This window comes from Lissotriton vulgaris, chromosome 1_1 (assembly GCF_964263255.1).
Source record: "Lissotriton vulgaris chromosome 1_1, aLisVul1.2, whole genome shotgun sequence".
Taxonomy (NCBI): domain Eukaryota; kingdom Metazoa; phylum Chordata; class Amphibia; order Caudata; family Salamandridae; genus Lissotriton; species Lissotriton vulgaris.
The window spans coordinates 1,405,904,897-1,405,922,863 of NC_141685.1; the positions used below are offsets into that span (position 1 = coordinate 1,405,904,897).

A 17,967-nucleotide genomic window follows, 5' to 3' on the forward strand; every position below is an offset into this window, starting at 1 on the left:
TTTCATCAGGGAAAATGAAATGGAGTATTTTCCACTGTCAGAGCCTAGCACCCACACTGGCACAGGTCCTGCCTTTTACCTACACTGCACCCTGCCTAGGGGTTTCCCAGGACGTCCTACAGGGGTGCCCCATGTGTTTGCAAAAGGGAAAGTAAGACCACTTGTCAGGACAACATGCTAATTTAGCATAATGCACGCAGGCCCTACACTAAAGACTTGTGTTCCCTCTCTGCGCATTTCTTTAGTACTAGCTCTGGCACACACAGTGCACATCACTTAGGGATCTTGCTAGTAAGGCAAATATACCAATCAGAGACAACCAAACACTACTACAATTTATCAATCAATCAATCAATCCATCATGACATTTGTAACGCGCGCTACTCACCCGGACGGGTCTCAAGGCGCTGGGGAAAGGGGTCCGTTGCTGCTCGAAAAGCCAGGTCTTGAGTTGTTTCCTGAAGGAGAGATGGTCCTGGGTCAGCCGAAGGTGGATGGGGAGGGAGTTCCATGTCTTGGCTGCTTGGTAGGAGAAGGATTTTCCTCCGGCGGTGGTTCTGCGGATGCGTGTAACAACGGAGGCGAGGGCGAGGCTGGTCGACCGTAGCTCGCGGGTGGGAGTGTAGAAGGTCAGGCGGTTGTTAAGGTACTTAGGGCCCAGGTCGTGGAGAGCCTTGTGTGCGTGGGTGAGGAGTCTGAACGTGATCCTCTTGCTGATGGGGAGCCAGTGCAGGTCTCTCAGGTGGCCGGAGATGTGGCTGTGTCGGTGGATGTCCAGGACGAGTCGTGCGGAGGCGTTCTGGATGCATTGGAGTCTTTTCTGGAGTTTGGCTGTGGTTCCGGTGTAGAGGGTGTTTCCGTAGTCCAGTCGGCTGGTGACGAGTGCCTGGGTGACCGTCTTCCTGGTTTCGGTGGGGATCCATCGGAAGATCTTTCGGAGCATGCGCAGGGTGTTGAAGCACGATGATGAGACGGCGTTGACTTGTCTGGTCATCGAGAGGGAGGAGTCCAGGATGAAGCCCAGGTTACGTGCGTGGTCCGTTGGCTTAGGAGTGTTGCCTAGGGCAGGGGGCCACCAGGAGTCATCCCAAGCGGAGGGAGATGATCCCAGGATGAGGACTTCCGTCTTGTCTGAGTTCAGTTTCAGGCGGCTGTTCTTCATCCACTCGGCGACGTCTTTCATCCCTTCGTGTAGGCTCGTTCTGGCGGTGGCTGGGTCGTTGGTAAGGGAGAGGATCAGCTGGGTGTCATCGGCGAAGGAGATGATGTTGAGGTTGGGTTGGCATGCGATGGCTGCGATGGGGCTCATATAGACGTTGAAAAGGGTGGGGCTGAGTGATGATCCCTGTGGTACGCCGCAGATGACTTCGGTGGCCTCGGATATGAATGGGGGTAGGCGGACTCTCTAGGTTCTACCGGCGAGGAACAAGATGATCCACTCCAGTGCCTTCTCTTGGATTCCGATGTTGCTGAGGCGCTGCACTAGGGTGCGGTGGCAGACCGCGTTGAACGCTGCGGAGAGGTCCAGGAGGATGAGGGCTGCTGTTTCCCCGTTGTCGAGCAGGGATCTGATGTCGTCAGTGGCTGCGATGAGGGCGGTTTCGGTGTTGTGGTTGCCTCGGAAGCCGGACTGCGAGTGGTCGAGGGATCCGTTTGTCTCGAGGAAGGCGGCCAGCTGTCTGTTGACGGTCTTCTCGATGACTTTGGCAGGAAAAGGGAGGAGCGAGATGGGGCGGAAGTTCTTGAGGTCAGTGGGGTCCACTGTAGGTTTCTTCAGGAGGGTGCGGATTTCAGCCTGCTTCCAGCTTTCCGGGAAGGTGGCGGTGTTGAAGGAGGCGTTAATGATGTCCCGGAGTTGGGGTACGATGATGGAGTCGACCTTGTTGAAGACGTGGTGGGGGCATGGGTCGGTTGGGGATCCGGAGTGGATGGTGTTCATCGTGCGGGTGGTGTCTTCGGTGCTGACCGGGGTCCTGGCGCAGAGTGCGGTGGTGGCGGACGTTGGTTCGGTGGTTGGGTTTGTGGTGGGTGCGCCGAAGCTGTTGTGTATTTCGGCAATCTTGCGGTGGAAGAACGAGGCGAGTGAGTCGCAGAGGTCTTGGGAGGGAGTGATGTTGTTGTTTCCGGCGCTGGGGTTGGAGAGCTTTTTGACGATGCCGAAGAGTTCTTTGCTGTTGTGGGCGTTGTCGTCTAGTCGGGCTTTGAATGCTGTCTTCTTGGTGGTGCGGATCAGCTAGTGGTGTATGCGGGTGGCGTTCTTGAGGGCAGTCATGTTGTCTGTGGTCTGGTCGTTGCGCCAGGCTTTCTCGAGGGTGCGGCCATTCTTCTTGGAGTTCTTAAGTTTGTCGGTGAACCAGGAGGCTTTCTTGCTGCCGTGTCTGCTGGGAGGGGTCTTCAGTGGTGCGAGGTCGTCTGCGCAGTTGGTGATCCACTGTGTGAGGTTGCTGGCTGCTACGTTGGGGTCCGTTGTGCTGGTGGGAGGGTTCTGGCTGAGGGAGGTGGTGAGCTGGTCGGCGGTGATCTTGTTCCAGTTTCTGCGCGGAACCTGTTGCGGGTGGTGGTGGGTCGTGGTTCTTCTGAAGCTGAAGTGGACGCAGCTGTGGTAGTCCAATGAAGTTCGGTGGAGTGGCTGAAGGAGATGTACTTGCTGGAGGAGAAGACAGGGTCAAGCGTGTGTCCGGCGTAGTGGGTGGGGGTGTTCACCAGTTGCTTGAGACCGAGGTTGGCGAGGTTGTCCAGCAGGGTGGTGGTGTTGCTGTCCTTGTTGTTCTCCAGGTGGAAGTTGAGGTCCCCTAGGAGGATGTAGTCAGTGGAGGGGAGGGAGTGCGGGCTGATGAAGTCTGTGATGTCTTCGCTGAATTGTGTGCGTGGTCCCGGGGCTCTATAGATGAGGGTGCCTCTGAGTGTGGTGTTGGGGTCGGTGTGTATCTGGAAGTTGAGGTGTTCGGCGGCGGTGAAGGTGAAGGTGTTGTCGAAGCTGGTCATGATGCGGATGGTGTTCTTGTGTCTGATGGCGATGCCTCCTCCAGTCTGGTTGACTGGTGATCTTGTATCCTTCCGGGATGGCGATGGCGATGTCTGGCGATGAGGAGGTGATCCTCCGGGGGTCCCTCAGGAAGGCGACATCTGGTGATGTTGTGTCGAGCAGGTTCCAGAGTTCGATGGCGTGTCTGTGGATGGAGCGGGTGTTGAGCAGGATGCACTTGAGGTGGTTGCTGCTGGTGCTCGGCTTGGCGGGTGCGGTGCCGGTTTGGAGGTTGGCTTGGTAGCAGGCGGGGGTTCGGCCGGCGTTGAGTGTGTTGAGGGTGGCGGCGTCGTAGGTCCGTCGTGGGGTCCTGGCGCTTGGCGCGGTCCAGGCGCGGACGAGCGCAGACAGGCTTGCCTTTGGCGCGCCTTCGGCGCACAATCGGCGCGTCCGCTGCGCGAGTTCGCCGTGCGGCCTCCATATGAGGGTCTGAGGGAGGAGCAGCTGGGAGGCGGGAGCGGGGTGGCGAATGGGAACGGCAGGGGGCAGGGCCGCAGGGAGCAGCGGCGGGAAGCAGCGGGCAAGGCAGGCAGCGGGGGACACAGAAGGCAAGGGGGAGCGGGGGCAGACATATAAAAAATACAGAAGGCAAACAGTATTCAACAAATACAGAGGCAAAACAGTAATCAACAAACTACAGAGGCATAGAGGGGAACGAGGGGTAACGCAGAATCACAGGCACAAAAATACAGAAGGCAAACAGTATTTAACAAATACAGAGGCAGAACAATAATCAACAAACTACAGAGGCAAAGAGGGGAACGAGGGGTAACGCAGAATTACAGGCACAAGTTTACCAGGAGCGGCAACAAATGGTTATACAGGGAACATCTGTACTTGCACTCTGATTAGCAGTGGCAAGTACCTACAGCATCTGACTTCACAGCTCTCTGTCAGGAAAACGGTCGGGGAAAAGCAAAAGGTTTAAGTGAACTTTAGCCTACAAGGCCAAGTCCAACAATGAGGCTTGGTTGTTTTCACCCCTTCTTAAAGCCCCTGCATCTCCACTCTCCCTATTGCTCGAAAAATTACCCCCCCCCCAAATTGTTTCTTAGCCCCCCCCCCCCTCTCCGAAATTTGACTCTGCTCGCTCTGACATCACTTCCTTCCTCTCCGTGTGTGAAATCTGAGCGTCATAGACCACCCAGTGTGGTGACAGATCCCAATGCAGTGTGTGCGGCACACTCTCACCCCCTTACGCTTGGGAGTCTGCGTCGGGCTCAGCACGTGCTCCCAGTTGTGTAAAACAAACACACACACTTACCTCTGCAACTCCTGGCCTGGTGCCTTTGAAGCAGTGAGAGGATTTCACCCTAGTGTGCGTTACCTTAGTGCTTTAAGTGTAAGTGCTGAAAGCAGGGATTTATGTGGGGCGGGTCTCAGATCCGGTAGTATTTAAAAACGGACATTGACACGGGCCACTTTCGGACCCTGGATTTATGTCCTCAACTTTACAGGCAAAAACACTGATAGATTTTTTTTAAAGTGCGTGTAAAATAGGTTAAGGTAATCTATTTTGTTCCTATTTATATTTCACATACTTTCCTTAATATTGCATTTCCTAACTGTGTTAGCTATTTACTGGCTGTTGTGCCACGATACGTTTTATAGACAGCATATCATCATTCTGGTAAGTGCATGCTTTGAATTGTAACACATTCGGGTGATTCTAGGACAACAGCTGAATTCAGGCTGAAGGCAGTGACTTTCACTCAATGCCTGTAGGTAGGTCAAAAAGGTGTTCGAGAACACCTGCACATCCAATCCTTGGCCTCTCTGCAGCGCGCTCAGAACAATCATCCGGTACGCCAGTTACATTTGTAATGCTCTGCAAATGTGTAGGCAAGGTGGCACTCTATGGACATTTTGATTTAAATGTTTAAGCTGCGCCCTGAAATGGGCAGGCCACACCCCTTTTAGGAAACTCACACTTATTTCTCCGACTTAAGACCCTATCTGAAAGTTAACTGTTGGTAACAGTGCCACAGAATTGAAGATGAGAAGAGCCCTGACTTTGGAAACACCTTCCTTGCCAAGTAACGCATCCCACACGAGGTTTGAAATATGATCTTTTAAGACTTGTCATTCTATGTAAACAGAGATCTGTAAAGCGCTGCGCAGCACTTTGAAGTTAACTATAGCATTGATGGGGTCTGTCTTTGTGAGCGCCCTTCCCTGTCCAGCGCTGGTAATGTGTGAATCTCAATTGTGCAACATTCATCCGTGGAAATAAAAATATGGAGAAAAGTCGTTAGCTTTGGAAGTCTATTGAGCTCTGTCTTTGAAGTCACGTTCTCAGTCACTGAGATACAAATCCATGGCAGGGTGTTCACCGCACTGAACATCTTTATAAAGGAGACATTGTGCAGCTTACAAATAGCACCACGACTGCTTCTAAAATGAAGATTCAGCGCTGGTGGTAACTGTTTACCTTTTAATTACAGGCATTGGCATAGCCAATAGGTCTCGCATTTGGAACCTTATAAGTATTTAGTTATGCAGCACAATACTTGGTGCAACAACATCAGCTGTTGCATGTCTAAACACTTACAAGGTCCCAAAGGCGAGACCTATTGGCTATCCCAATGCTTGTTACCTGTGTCACGAGAGTGAGCCTACAGGCTCACTCACTTAAAGTTCTGCTGTGTGCATAACTCATTCTTGGCCTATATCAGTTTGATATGTGGCTGTCTGCAGTTCATGCATGATCTTCTTGTGCTGGTTGTATGCATGTCTGTGAATGGTACAATACAGGGATAATGCAGTACTGTGCAGTGCTTGTAAATTGTCTGCATGTGCTGGTTGTATGTATGCCTACGAAAGGTACAGTACATGAAGAATGTAGTGATGCTTTACATTGTATCTTGAAGAGGCAAATGTGTCAGCTAGCTTGCAGACTGCTAATTTGCTTTGCACGGTTCCTCCTGGCTCCTTCTCCATCCTACGCTAAATGTGAAGTTGTGCAACAAATTAATCAAGCCCTGGTTGAATGCACATCATCTATGGGAAATGATTGCTCAACTGCTCTGTTTTCTGTATTTAATTAGCTGCAAGCTGCAGTGGAAAGATTTGTGTATTCCTGCGCTGGTTACTGTGTGGCAACATTCGTACTAGGAATTGGAGACAGGCACAATGACAATATAATGATAACCGAATCTGGTAAGGTTTTTAAAAGTTTTTCTACTTTGCTAAAGAATGTTGGAAATACTGTTTTTCTTTAAACTATGAACGATTTTATCCTTATGTCTTCCTTCTCGCACATGAGATGCCTTTTAGTATTGCTTAGCTGATAAAAAAAGACCCTTTAATGGCTCGAGGACTTACAGGATAGTTCGGAAATATGTAGTTGGTATAATACCTTTGTAGAAATAATGGGGAAAAAGCTAAAATTCGGATTCCTATTCGAAGATAACCTGCATGAAAGCTGCACGATGGTTGTTGGTGTTCTAAGTGAAAGCATGTATAAAGATTTTTGGGAAAAATCTTCTCAAATATAAGTGAAGAGCATGGAATCAAAGCTAACTTGCTATTCTCCAAAGACAATAGTTTGTGACTTGACCTTTCATGTGTATTGCTGATTCTTATGGATTTTTGTTGTGCTCCCTTTGTCCAACCGCCCTAGAATGCTAGCTGTTAGGGTATTTTTTGAGGATTCCGAAGGTTTCCTCACACGTGTAGCAACACTACTCGATGCTTGCCCAACTTTGTATTTACTGCAAAATGGGCTAAAACCCCTATGGCGGAAAAATGGCTGTGCCTGGCTTGGTGGCCCCTGAGGAGACCTTAGAAAATATCATGTTTTTTTGCCCCGCTTATACGACCAGTAGGCGTTGCTGAATTGTTAAGGATATGAAAAACAGACTCCAGCAAGCCGTTGATCTTCGCGCTCTCCCGATACCTGATGGCTATGTGGAGAACCAGGGCAAGCAAAATCATTTGTCTCCCATGAGCAGCAAACTTTATTTGAAACATAATATTTTCCCCTCTCCCAGAGTCTTCTCTTTTATCAACTGTAGCAATGAAATGTATTGTGTTTTACAGCTCAGTTGTAAAAATTGTGCATATGGCTGTTCTGTTTACAGACTGTTTTTATATGTATTTTGTTTTATATTTAGCATTTATATAATAATGATTTTTAAAACATTTTTTTTACTGTTTATTTATTTGCATTCATGACAGCTGAACCAAAATAAAGGTTTTCTGAACTGAGCTTAATGAGATGCCTTAGCTTCTGGTCACTGCTGACATGGTACAAAAAATACTAAAGACTTTCAATCCAATCTTGTGATTGTTGAGGGCCCTTGAGATGGCCGTTTCCTCCTGTTGGAGACCAGCAGATTCCCATCTCTCTAATTCAGCCGGGGTGACCTCCTTCTGTAATTCTCTCACACTTTCCATAGTATTATCGAACAATTCAGATTCCTCCACCCATCTTGCAGAGGACATTACAAACATAGCCGACATTGGAGATGGTGGTGATGGATGCTACTACCTCCTTCCTCAAACAGTAATTACCATCCACATCATGCTCCTCTGATACTTCTTCTGTGTCAGGTGTGTGTGGTGGTTTTATGGCTGTCAGGGTGCGAAGGTGATAGGGCTGCATCACTGTGTGCTACTGACACATCAGGGGTCGGAGATGTGCGTGTCGAAGTTCCTGCAGCAGTTATGTGGGACAGGCTCAGTGGCAGCAATGGCAAGATGAGGATCTGCAAGGCATGGAAGATCCCAGCTACATCTCGCTGGTGTTCAGCGGTGGCAGCCATACTTCCAGCCCGCATCTGCTCCATGGTCTCCATTGTCCAGCGCATCTGTGCCAACTCTGTGTTGTCATCACTTATGCCTGTCTGACTAGACAATTCTTGAATACGAGTAGTGGCCCCAGCAATGTCAGCCAAGGATTGTCAGGGAGCATGGTGCGGACAGTGGGTGTCCGTTACGGACTGTAAGTGGTCCCTGATGGGACTCTGACACCCATGTATGGCATCGAGTTTGGCTGCCATGAGCTCCAGACCCATCCGCAGACGATCAGCCATCTCCACCTGGCAACTCAACACACAGCGTTGAAATTCCATGTGTTTTTCGGGGGGTGTCCTGGGAGACAGCTGTGGTGGTGTGTGTCTCCTGCTGTGTGGTCTGTGCAGGTGGTGGGGTCACCTTGGGGCAGCTGGGCTGCCCTGCTCCTGAGGGTGGGGTGCGGAGGCTGTCCATTATCCGTTGGAGGGTGTCTGAACATATGTGCAGGTTGTCCTCTTCATCATCACTGATGAGATTTGTGGTCTGCTTTACAGTAGGTGTTGATTAGCCCTCTGCAATGTTAAGGGGAGATGCAAGTTAACAGAGTATCCCATGTATGTTGATGCTTTGCAGATGTTTACATACAGACTGCATGACTATGTACATTGTGACTGTTTTGGTGGAGCTGGCTATTTGATGGGCAATGTTCTTCAACGGTATGATGTTAGTCTGTGATAAATAGTCTATGATTTGACTTGAAATACCATAATGCAGCATTCCTCTTTAACATGGCAAAGAGTGGATCCTCCTCTTCAACCAGCTTATGGCTTATCAATACCCTGCTCCTGTTCCATTGTCTCATTGACAATTATGCACAAAATCTTAAAGAACACTGGTCCTCTTTGACTGATTTGGAAATCTCTGATTGTCAAACCATTTCTTTCCATGAGCAACAACCCTTTTGTGCAATTTGTCCGCTTTTTGTGAATGTTCATTTAGCTATTTTCAGAGGTTTTTTTATAGCATCACGTTGCCGCAATTTAGAATCTTGTGCATGAATATTTGGTGTCTTGGGTGAGTAAATTGTGTGAGGTATAATATCAGATCATATTGAGTCATTTCATACACTTGAAAACTCAAGGAATGGCAGAGATGTGGAGTACGCCGAGGATTGTGAATGGGAGGTGGTTAGTAGTGAGGATGACGTTGTTTGTGAAACTAACTAGTAGCTCAATGAACATAATAAATAATTCCTTTAAAAATAGCTGATCTTTCTTTTTTCTTTTTAAGGGAATCTTTTCCATATTGACTTTGGCCACATTCTTGGAAATTATAAGAGCTTCCTTGGAATCAATAAAGAAAGGGTGCCTTTTGTGTTGACACCGGATTTCCTTTACGTGATGGGAATCTCTGGGAAGAAGACGAGTCAACACTTTCATAAGTTCCAGGTAAAATCAAGTCTTTTTCTTTGGAATGCTTTGCAGGAGTGCACTAGACTTCTTTAGTTTACTAAGATTAGGTTAGTGACCACCTTTTGAGGTGCTTTTTTAGTCTGCATTCAACCTAAGTATGAATTTAGCAGCTACCTTCAGATCTACCAAGGAGTGGCAATGTTCATTATAGGCACATCCTATGCTCTGTAAAGTTTTTCCCTGTTATTATTATTTTATGTTTTAGGTTTAATCATTTTATTGTGGTTATTACAGCTGATAACGCATCAACAAGCATGACATAAAGCAGAACCATTTTCTAAAAGAACGCTCTGCCTCGTTAAAGTGTCTGCATCATTTGGAAACTTACAGAAACTACATTGCGATGTTCTCTAAAACTTAAAAGTTACATAATAGTAACATTTCCCAACTCCCCCCGCCCCAATCCCGGTACTCGAGGTGTGGACTTTAAATGTGTTGATGACAGGGAGATGTCTCCAATAGATTTATCTATGAACAGTAGAGGATTTTTTAAATGTGTTTAAGTATTGATCAGTTGTCTTTAAAAGGACATACTCTATGAGTCTGTTAGGTAAAACCTCAAAACTGAGGGTGAGGGACCCTCAATCTCTACAGGAACATACGATGTGCACTGAGACCTTATCTGCTGTTTCCTCCATTTCTACCAGTGGCCGCTGGTGGAATTTGAAACTAGTGGGGCGTAATGAAGAAGTTTCCAGCCATGTTTAAACAATGGTCCCCTCCCACCCCGACATCGTAGTATCGCACAACCAAAAACTGAACCCCAAACACATAAATCCTGAAGGCAAGTTTAAACTCTCACTCACTGCACATGCAAAACCCTTTGACTGTGCGGTATCTCATCCCGACAGCCAACCTGCAAATCCGAGGCCAAATTTGGTTGACAGCAGCTCCACCTCCCTGCTTCCTGCTTCCTGGCATTAGTAACAAGCACCGGCAAAGCCAGTCGGTTTCGCTTTGCAACACTTGTTTTATGAATGTAGGAATTGTTCTTTATACAGCGCAAACCTAACTGTGAAGCAAAAAAGGCGCTGCACATCTACAAGATGGTGTACATCACATGGGGATTACACAACTACATTTTACACCTATTTAGACACATGATCAAGTGATTTTCCCAGAATCACACAATGTTGTCTAGCGCCATGGCCAGGATTCAAGCCTGGGTATCCAGGGTCCTACGGCAGCAGCTCAAACTGCTCAGCTTGACTTTGATATTCTTTACAATTCCAAAAAGGTCCTCACATTGCATGTAGATGCAACACAATACATGAGCATACATACTTTACACAGGTGTGCACAAGCAACACATACCTGCACACAACTGCAGTCACTAGGCTACGGGCTGGTCTATTAACCAAGAAGATACCCAAGTAACTGGGAGAACCCTCAAACCTAAACCCTTACACCAGTCGCGGCCGGCATTACGGGCGGGTGGGGGATTCGGAAATGGGATTGTCGTGCCGCGGAGGGGATGGCGGGGCGGGAGGGGTTTAATGGAAAAAAAAAATATAGAAAATAAAAGTAAAACTTACCGTCCCGCTTTTGGTTAAGTCCCGAAACTCCCGACTCCCGCCGTCCTGCATTTTGAATTCCTGGCTGTAGCGCTCGTCATCAGGAAGGCAGCCTCCCTCCCCTCCATCAATTACAACGCTGCAATGGCAGCATTGTGATTGGTGAGGCCGCGCCCCACCTGAGTCATTTTCTCTCTGTATGCTCCAGCATAAATAGAGAACAGGGAGAGTGGGCGGTGTTGCTCGAGGGCAGGGGGGATTGGCTTGCCCACTGTTGTTCATACTGACTGTTTGGGCGGCCTCGAGCAGGACCGCCCACCCCCAACCAGGAACTTCTGCTTTCTCACCGTGCGAGAAGGCAGAAACAAATGGTAGTTATTACCATTTATGTTTCTGCCTTCTCGCACAGCGAGAAAGCAGGGGGGTGGCGCCCAAATGCCCCTATAGAGGAGCCGCCACTGATTTCTACTTGGGAAAGACTGACACGCCTGTGGACTCATTTTGGAAAATGTAGTCTCTGTGCAAGTCGTGAATTTGTGTTGCACTGCAGCTTCTTCTGTACTGAATTTGCACTCACTATTTTAGTGGCCCCTATTTTAGGGGATACTTTGTTTTCCATGGGGATTGTCCCTTCCAAATCAGGGTTTACCTGCCTGGCTCTGTGAGGTTCCAGTCATAAAACATGCTTTTACCAACTCATCACCAGAAGAAGGCATACAATACAGACTCATTTTGTAATTGCTGCTGAGGTTTTTGTATCATTTGCATCTTTCTGATGCACATCATTTGTAAGTGCACAATGAATAATAATTAGCAATATGCAGTAAAATGCCAGCTGCTATGTGTGTCTACTGCGTGTAGGGGTCAGCGTGCAGCTCTTTATTCTCTGTTACTCCCTGCAGATAAGAGATCCTCTGACAGGTTTGTCTGACTCCTAACACTCCCTAAGTAAAAGAGCGTAATTTGTTAGAGAGAGGAGTGAGAGACATCTGGCAGTTCTACTTTTCTCCAAAGATAGTGCAATATGTACTTTTCCTCCTGGGGCTTCCTCTTGGGACCCCTGCAAATAAAAAACAGGTAAAACACACAAGATGATGGACGGAATGTTGCACATTGGCAAAACATTCACCCCCAGTCACAGATCTGGGTTTAATCCATCGTTATAACAAACAAGCATTGGCATAGCCAATAGGTCTCGCCTTTGGGACATTATAAGTGTTTAGTTATCCAGCACAATATCCTTGGTGCAACAACATCAACTGTTGCATGGCTAAACACTTATAAGGTCCCAAAGGCGAGACCTATTGGCTATGCCACTGCTTGTTTTTCATATACCTAATTTCTAAATACAATCTTAAACTGATGAATGTCAAAACAAAAGCAAGGTAGGTGTAACATAACAGTAAGAGTCAATGACAAAGGTGAGATTAGAAGCAAATAAACTCTAGTTTACATGTCACGTATTTGAAAGGAATCCCCTATAGGTAGCCATACAGCCTGAATGACCATTTCAGCAAGGATATGTTCAAGGTATTGGCCATTGCAAAGTATGTCCTGCTCTAAATGCTTGATCCGGTCCACTCCCTGCACAAGGAAATCAGTGGGCTTGGTGGTATCATGAGGAAACACTCCTCCACAAGCTTCAATTTGAGACCATCCTTCCGCTGGACTCTCGACTCTACCACGGTATGCAACGCTTACAACGCGCGCGTTACCACGACCTACCATTACAACGCGGTCGTAACAACGAAAGTTGTTACCACGCATTGCGCTGGGGGGCGCTCAAGGATAGTAAATGATTTAATTTACTATCCCAACACATTCCCTACTATCCACGGGGACTGGTGTTGGAATAGTAAATTAAATTATTTAATTTTGCGCCCCCCCAGCGCAATGCGTGGTAACAACTTTCGTTGTTACGACCGCGTTGTAATAGTAGGTCGTGGTAACGCGCGCGTTCTAACGTCATACATCCCTCTACCACACTGGGGAGTGACCCTGACCCCAGATCTCCATACTTGCGCTAGAAGCAATTTTAAAGAATTGGCAAGATCACTCAAGGCACTAATCTGCTCATGGCGTCTCTTGGGAGGAGAGAATAGCTGCAGGGAAGGATGTAAGAGGTTAAAAGTGAAGGAACATCTTGTTGAAGTTGGTCACAGTGTATAATTCTCCCTCTTAGATCCTTCCCTGCACTAAGCTCAGCAGGAAGGTGGGTTAAATTCAGATACTTTCACCGCTGCTTCATTTCCTGGCTCTGCGACCGCTGACTCAAGTTTCAGTTTCCTCAAGGAGGTCAGCAGATTAATTCTATTCGGATATAAAATTGTAATAATGTGGTGTATGTCTTTTCTCAATGATTAAAGCCCTGCAGGGTGACTAATACAAACAAGACTATCCCAGTCAATACTATCTCCACAATACTCTGTGGATGATTGTGTTGGGTTTGCAGTGAATGCTGGTTGCTTCATGACATTTCTTGAATTAGACTACCCAGCATGCTGTGGAGTGCTCTACTTAATTATAAACTGTCCTGATGAGGACCGTAGCACTGAAACGCTCTACTGTAGTACAATTAGAATCACATGACCTCATCCACTTGGAATTTTCTCTAGTCTCTTGTTTATTTGTATACACACTTGTCGCCATATCAGGTTTGTTGCACCAAGTAATAACTGAATGATTTCTAAATCCACAAGAATTATTCACTTGAAATGAGTTTAATCTCACTTTAATGGAAACCACCAGAGTTTACTCGCCCTTGATTTTCGATATTCTTTTGTTTATGAAGGGAACCATACAATGGATGCTTGAAGCTAAAGTGATTGGGAATTAAAACGGAAGACATCGAACACCTCTGTCCATTAAGCACACTCAATTTTTAGTGTACAGTTCATGTTGGCCCGTGATTGTAAAGAGGGAGATTTTGCGGTGTTTTACCGCGGTTTTCCAAATCTGTCAACTGTTAAACAAAAAACTAGGGAAAGTCATAACTACCAAGAAAATACTACGATCCCAACAGCTGGGAAGGTAGGTCGGGAATCCTTCAAACCCTTAACTTGTCAGCAAGAGGAATTCTATCACCTCCTCCACAAGGATTACCAGTTTCGAAAGGAACACAATCTTTGCAGAAATCCATTAAGTCCCTCAACAAAGTTTGAAAAATCTCCAACAGTAACTGCATCGAATAAAGCCATGGTAAAATGACTTGGTAGAACGTGTTCAGAGAACTACATTTTTGGCCCCTCTGACTTCTCCCTCAGCTAGTCAGAGACATAACTACCATAAACTGTTTGATAAACCAGGTCAATTGGAAAAGAACTGAGGAAAATGAATCAAAAGGCAAATAGAGTGAGAGATATGAAAATGGTTTGTGAACATAAATCACTGCAGCTTCAGAACCAAAAAAATAAAACGAGGGAGAAATATGCATATATTAAAAAAACGTTGTTTGTTAAGGCTTACTCTGATCACAGGTAATTGTGGTTTAGAAAGACTGGGCTCCCAAGATCCCCAGCCTACCCATATCAACGCATTAACAGAAGCAGCTTGGTTAACAAATTTAACTAATAGGTACTTTCAGACAGCCTGTCCATCTCATTTTCATTTCTAAGGAATGAAGACCTACTAAATCCATTTACATTCCATCAATGAACAAGCATTGGCCGCGCGACCCGGCGGGAGTTGTGTTGCGCGCAAAAATTAATTTTTTTAAAACCCGCGAGTGGTGAAGCCAGTGGTGCGCGCACGCAGCATGAAAAAGTGCTGTGCACGTAGCAGGCCTGTGCGCGTTCTGGCAAGCTGGTCGCCACTTTGGGATCACTTCTCAAAGCTGCCCCTAAATGTCTCTCGGAGCAGCGCATGCGTGCTGACTCAGCAAGACCTAAAAACAGGTAACATGAAACAGCAGCTCATACTAAATTTAATTCATTATAAATGTAATTAAAGATGCGGGTCATTGCCATTGATGACTCCTTGAGGGCTGACAATGGAGAATAACAATTCCAACACCTCCCTGAAGCTGGAGACCCAGCCTCTCCCATCTGGAGTAACCGTCAATGCTTCAATGCCAGGACAGGCACAGCCTCAGCAAACCTGCACTTTAATATTCTGCCCAGCCCCTTGCCACACCCTTTGGCCAGCAGAAGTCTTGTATTCACTGCCTCCCAGCGTAAGGAGGGGGTGAAACTAAACCATCACTCATTTGGCTTCAAAAAAGGAATTTGTAGCATGACTTTTCTAGCTCACTGTCCTTCTAGCAGTGTGAGCAGCCTATTGCCAGTAAGGGCAGTCCCAGCACAGTGATCATTCGCTTGTGCAAAAAACAGCCCCTTGCCATACTAGGCCCGAGTAGTAGTAGTAGGCACAGTGAGTGATCACTTCCCTGGCAAAATCAAAAGACCCCGGCATAGTTTACAGACCTGAAATGGTTACGGCATTAACAGCTCTGACACCGTAGCAGTCCTTTGTCACATTAGCAGCCCTCTGGTACAAGAATAGCCATGCTCCACAGCATGGCTAAAAAGAATGGCAAAAAAATGTGATAAACCCAATAGCTCTCATGGAGGCGAGACCTACAGCCTTAGCTAATGCTCAGTGAGGAAAACTGGCACCGAAGAGAGGTAAGGCAGGACAACGTGAATACTAGGAGTGATGCAAGGAAAGCAGAGGAGGGGGGAGTGAAGGAGTTGCAGGGTTCAGTTTGAGGTAATTGAAGGTGGCTGTGTGGAGCGGCTTACGGGGGACGTATCAGGGTAGTAGGGATGGTTTGGTGAGAGGCTTGTTGCTACAGGACAGAGGAGGCTGGTGCACGACGGAGATGGTGATCCTCCCTTGCTGCTTTGTGCAAGGGCTACAAGGCCTCGAGAGCTACTGCCGAAGACCGAGAGCAAACCGATGACCTCTCCAGGAGCTACAGACTTAGCCATGGAGGCTGTCAGGATGGAGTGGGTGAGGTGGGTGTGCTCAGCTCTCTCCCAGGGCTGGAAAAGGCAAGAAGTGACCAGAAAAACAGGTCTGTCCACCGGCAAGAGCAATGTTGAAGAAAGTGCTTAGAACCATAAAATAAGTCTGTAACTACAGTGTTGGTCTACATGCACTCACACGTAGTGTTTCAATAAAAAGAAAAAAAGTAGCGTCCACTACCCAAGCAGTGGAAGGACACTCTCAGAGGAAGCAGTTCTTGGGCCATGCTACAGGGAAGGGACAAATACGTGAACAGGAAGTGAAGCCGGCATGCTCTGACCTAAGAAAAACAAGGAAATGAGAGTGATGATGAAACCAACCAATGGGTGGCCTCTAAGACCCCTGAAAGTAAACAAAATGTCTTGTAAGCGACAGCGTATGCCTTTTCTCAGGCGAGACCTAAAAAAATGCAGATCACCAGCAGATATAAATTCATCTATAGATACGCAGGCTTTAGCGCTGCTCTTTCTCCTCTTTCCTGCCTTTTGCAGGGACTGAAGCAGGTCCTTGCACAAGAGCTTGTCATTAAATGTAAGTTTGTTTCACACTTGCTATTGCTTGGCTCCTTATGGACTTCATAGGAAAGAGGCTTGTTAGCACACGCATTTAATAATACCATATCTCAAGTAGGGTTGGGCGTAACTAGGGTAATTCAGTGTAGCACAATCACACAGAACTACCTGAGAATACCGCGTGATTCCGCATAATTATGCATGAAGAGTAATTCTGCACTTAGCGATATTTCTTAGTGCAAAAATGCCTCCTCGCTTCCAAAATGGGTGTGAGAATGCATTTTGTATTAAGAAATATCATGAAATGCAAAAGAACACTAATAGCGAGCGCAAGCAGCTGCTTGTACTCGCTAAATCTGCTGTCAGAGTAGGATTTTTCTGCAGCTTACTCCCAGCATTTAGCACTATTTTCATAGTACAAAATGCCCTCTTGTGTCCAAAATCGGGGCGAGGATGGATTTTGTGCAAATGCAATAGAACAAGAATAGAGAGCACGAGCAGCGGTCTCGTTCTTGCTAAATGTGCTTTTGCAGTAGGATTTCCCTCCAAAAAATACTCAGAACTACACAAACAGGGGTAATTGTGTAATTGTCTGTAATTCTGTGTCAAAGAGTAACGCAGAATTACCTAAATGACTCTGCTATGGTTGAATTCCGCCCAGGTCTAATCTCAGGCCTGTCAGCTATGTTTGTCAAATTGTAGGAGGTGTTCATTCCGCAGTCTGTCGTATCATTCCTTACAGATGACAATCTGAGCGATTCAAAATAACTATATCCTGTACAGTCTCACATGTCTATGCATTACAATTGCATTACCAGGCTGTTGTCACAGCACAACTCTGAAATCACGAAATCTGTGTTCCCCTTGTTAAAGTCAAAAAGTCAAACTCCATTTCTCAAATTCACCTGCTATTTATTGCTTCATGCTAGAGTCTGATCTAAGATTTCCAGGTTGTTTGTGGCTCTTTTGACAGGTTCAGGGTTGTCTTCAATTGAAGCTGGATAGGAAATACTTTGTACTGATTCATGTTCTATCTCAAATAAACATCACTCCTTTAGCCTTTGTTTAAGGTGTCTCTGATGACTCCGCTTGCAGCCTTGTACCGGTCACTTCTGTCCTTAAGAAGAACAACTTAGAGGCCCCAGTGAACACTTGGGCAGTACCACACCTCACAGAGGTATCTGATTCATACAGTGCTAGTGGTGAAATAGGTCATTGGGTGGCCCCTGCGGATATCTGCATGTAACCTGGAAATATTAACTCGAACCTCCTATGGGTCGACAATGGCTGTTATCCTTCCAAGGTCGAGTCAGATAATTGAATTGCACATTATTTTAACGCAAAAAGCGTAGCAGGCTTTTTAATTATAAACTATTAGTATTATTATTATTATTAGTCTTAGTTGTAGTAGTATTAGCAGTAGTAGTAGTAGTAGAAGAAATACTACTACTGGTACCCAAATACATGAACAACTTTTGTGTTCAAAGAGACAACGCTTTATGGAAAAGTATTGTGCCACTCAAATGTGTGATGCACAATTTCTATGTTTGCCGTTTGCCTTGATGCTTCTCTGGTCCACAAATGGGACCTAGCTGCAGGCGGAGGGTCCGGGAAGCGGGGATGCACTGTGCAGCTTCCTGCAGCTGACCATCCAGTAATACTCGAGCTCATTTGTGTCTGCTTTTGGTGAAGGTGATTTCAAAGTTCACACACTTGTCTACCAGGTAGGACAAGGAACGATA

The 17,967-nt window shown here is 46.6% G+C and overlaps 1 protein-coding gene across 2 annotated transcripts in view; it reads left to right on the plus strand.

Annotated features, from left to right (window-relative positions):
• PIK3CG (phosphatidylinositol-4,5-bisphosphate 3-kinase catalytic subunit gamma) overlaps positions 1-17,967 on the plus strand; it is a 195,691-nt gene that overhangs the window by 164,385 nt on the left and 13,339 nt on the right. For both annotated transcript variants that reach the window (XR_015310129.1, XM_086967135.1), the window contains exons 9-10: positions 6,073-6,184; positions 9,053-9,210. Coding sequence is in view for 1 of the 2 variants with exons in the window: in XM_086967135.1 (XP_086823261.1) it covers positions 6,073-6,184; positions 9,053-9,210 (270 nt within the window). In the remaining variant the exon portion in view is untranslated. The remainder of the gene's footprint in view (positions 1-6,072; positions 6,185-9,052; positions 9,211-17,967) is intronic.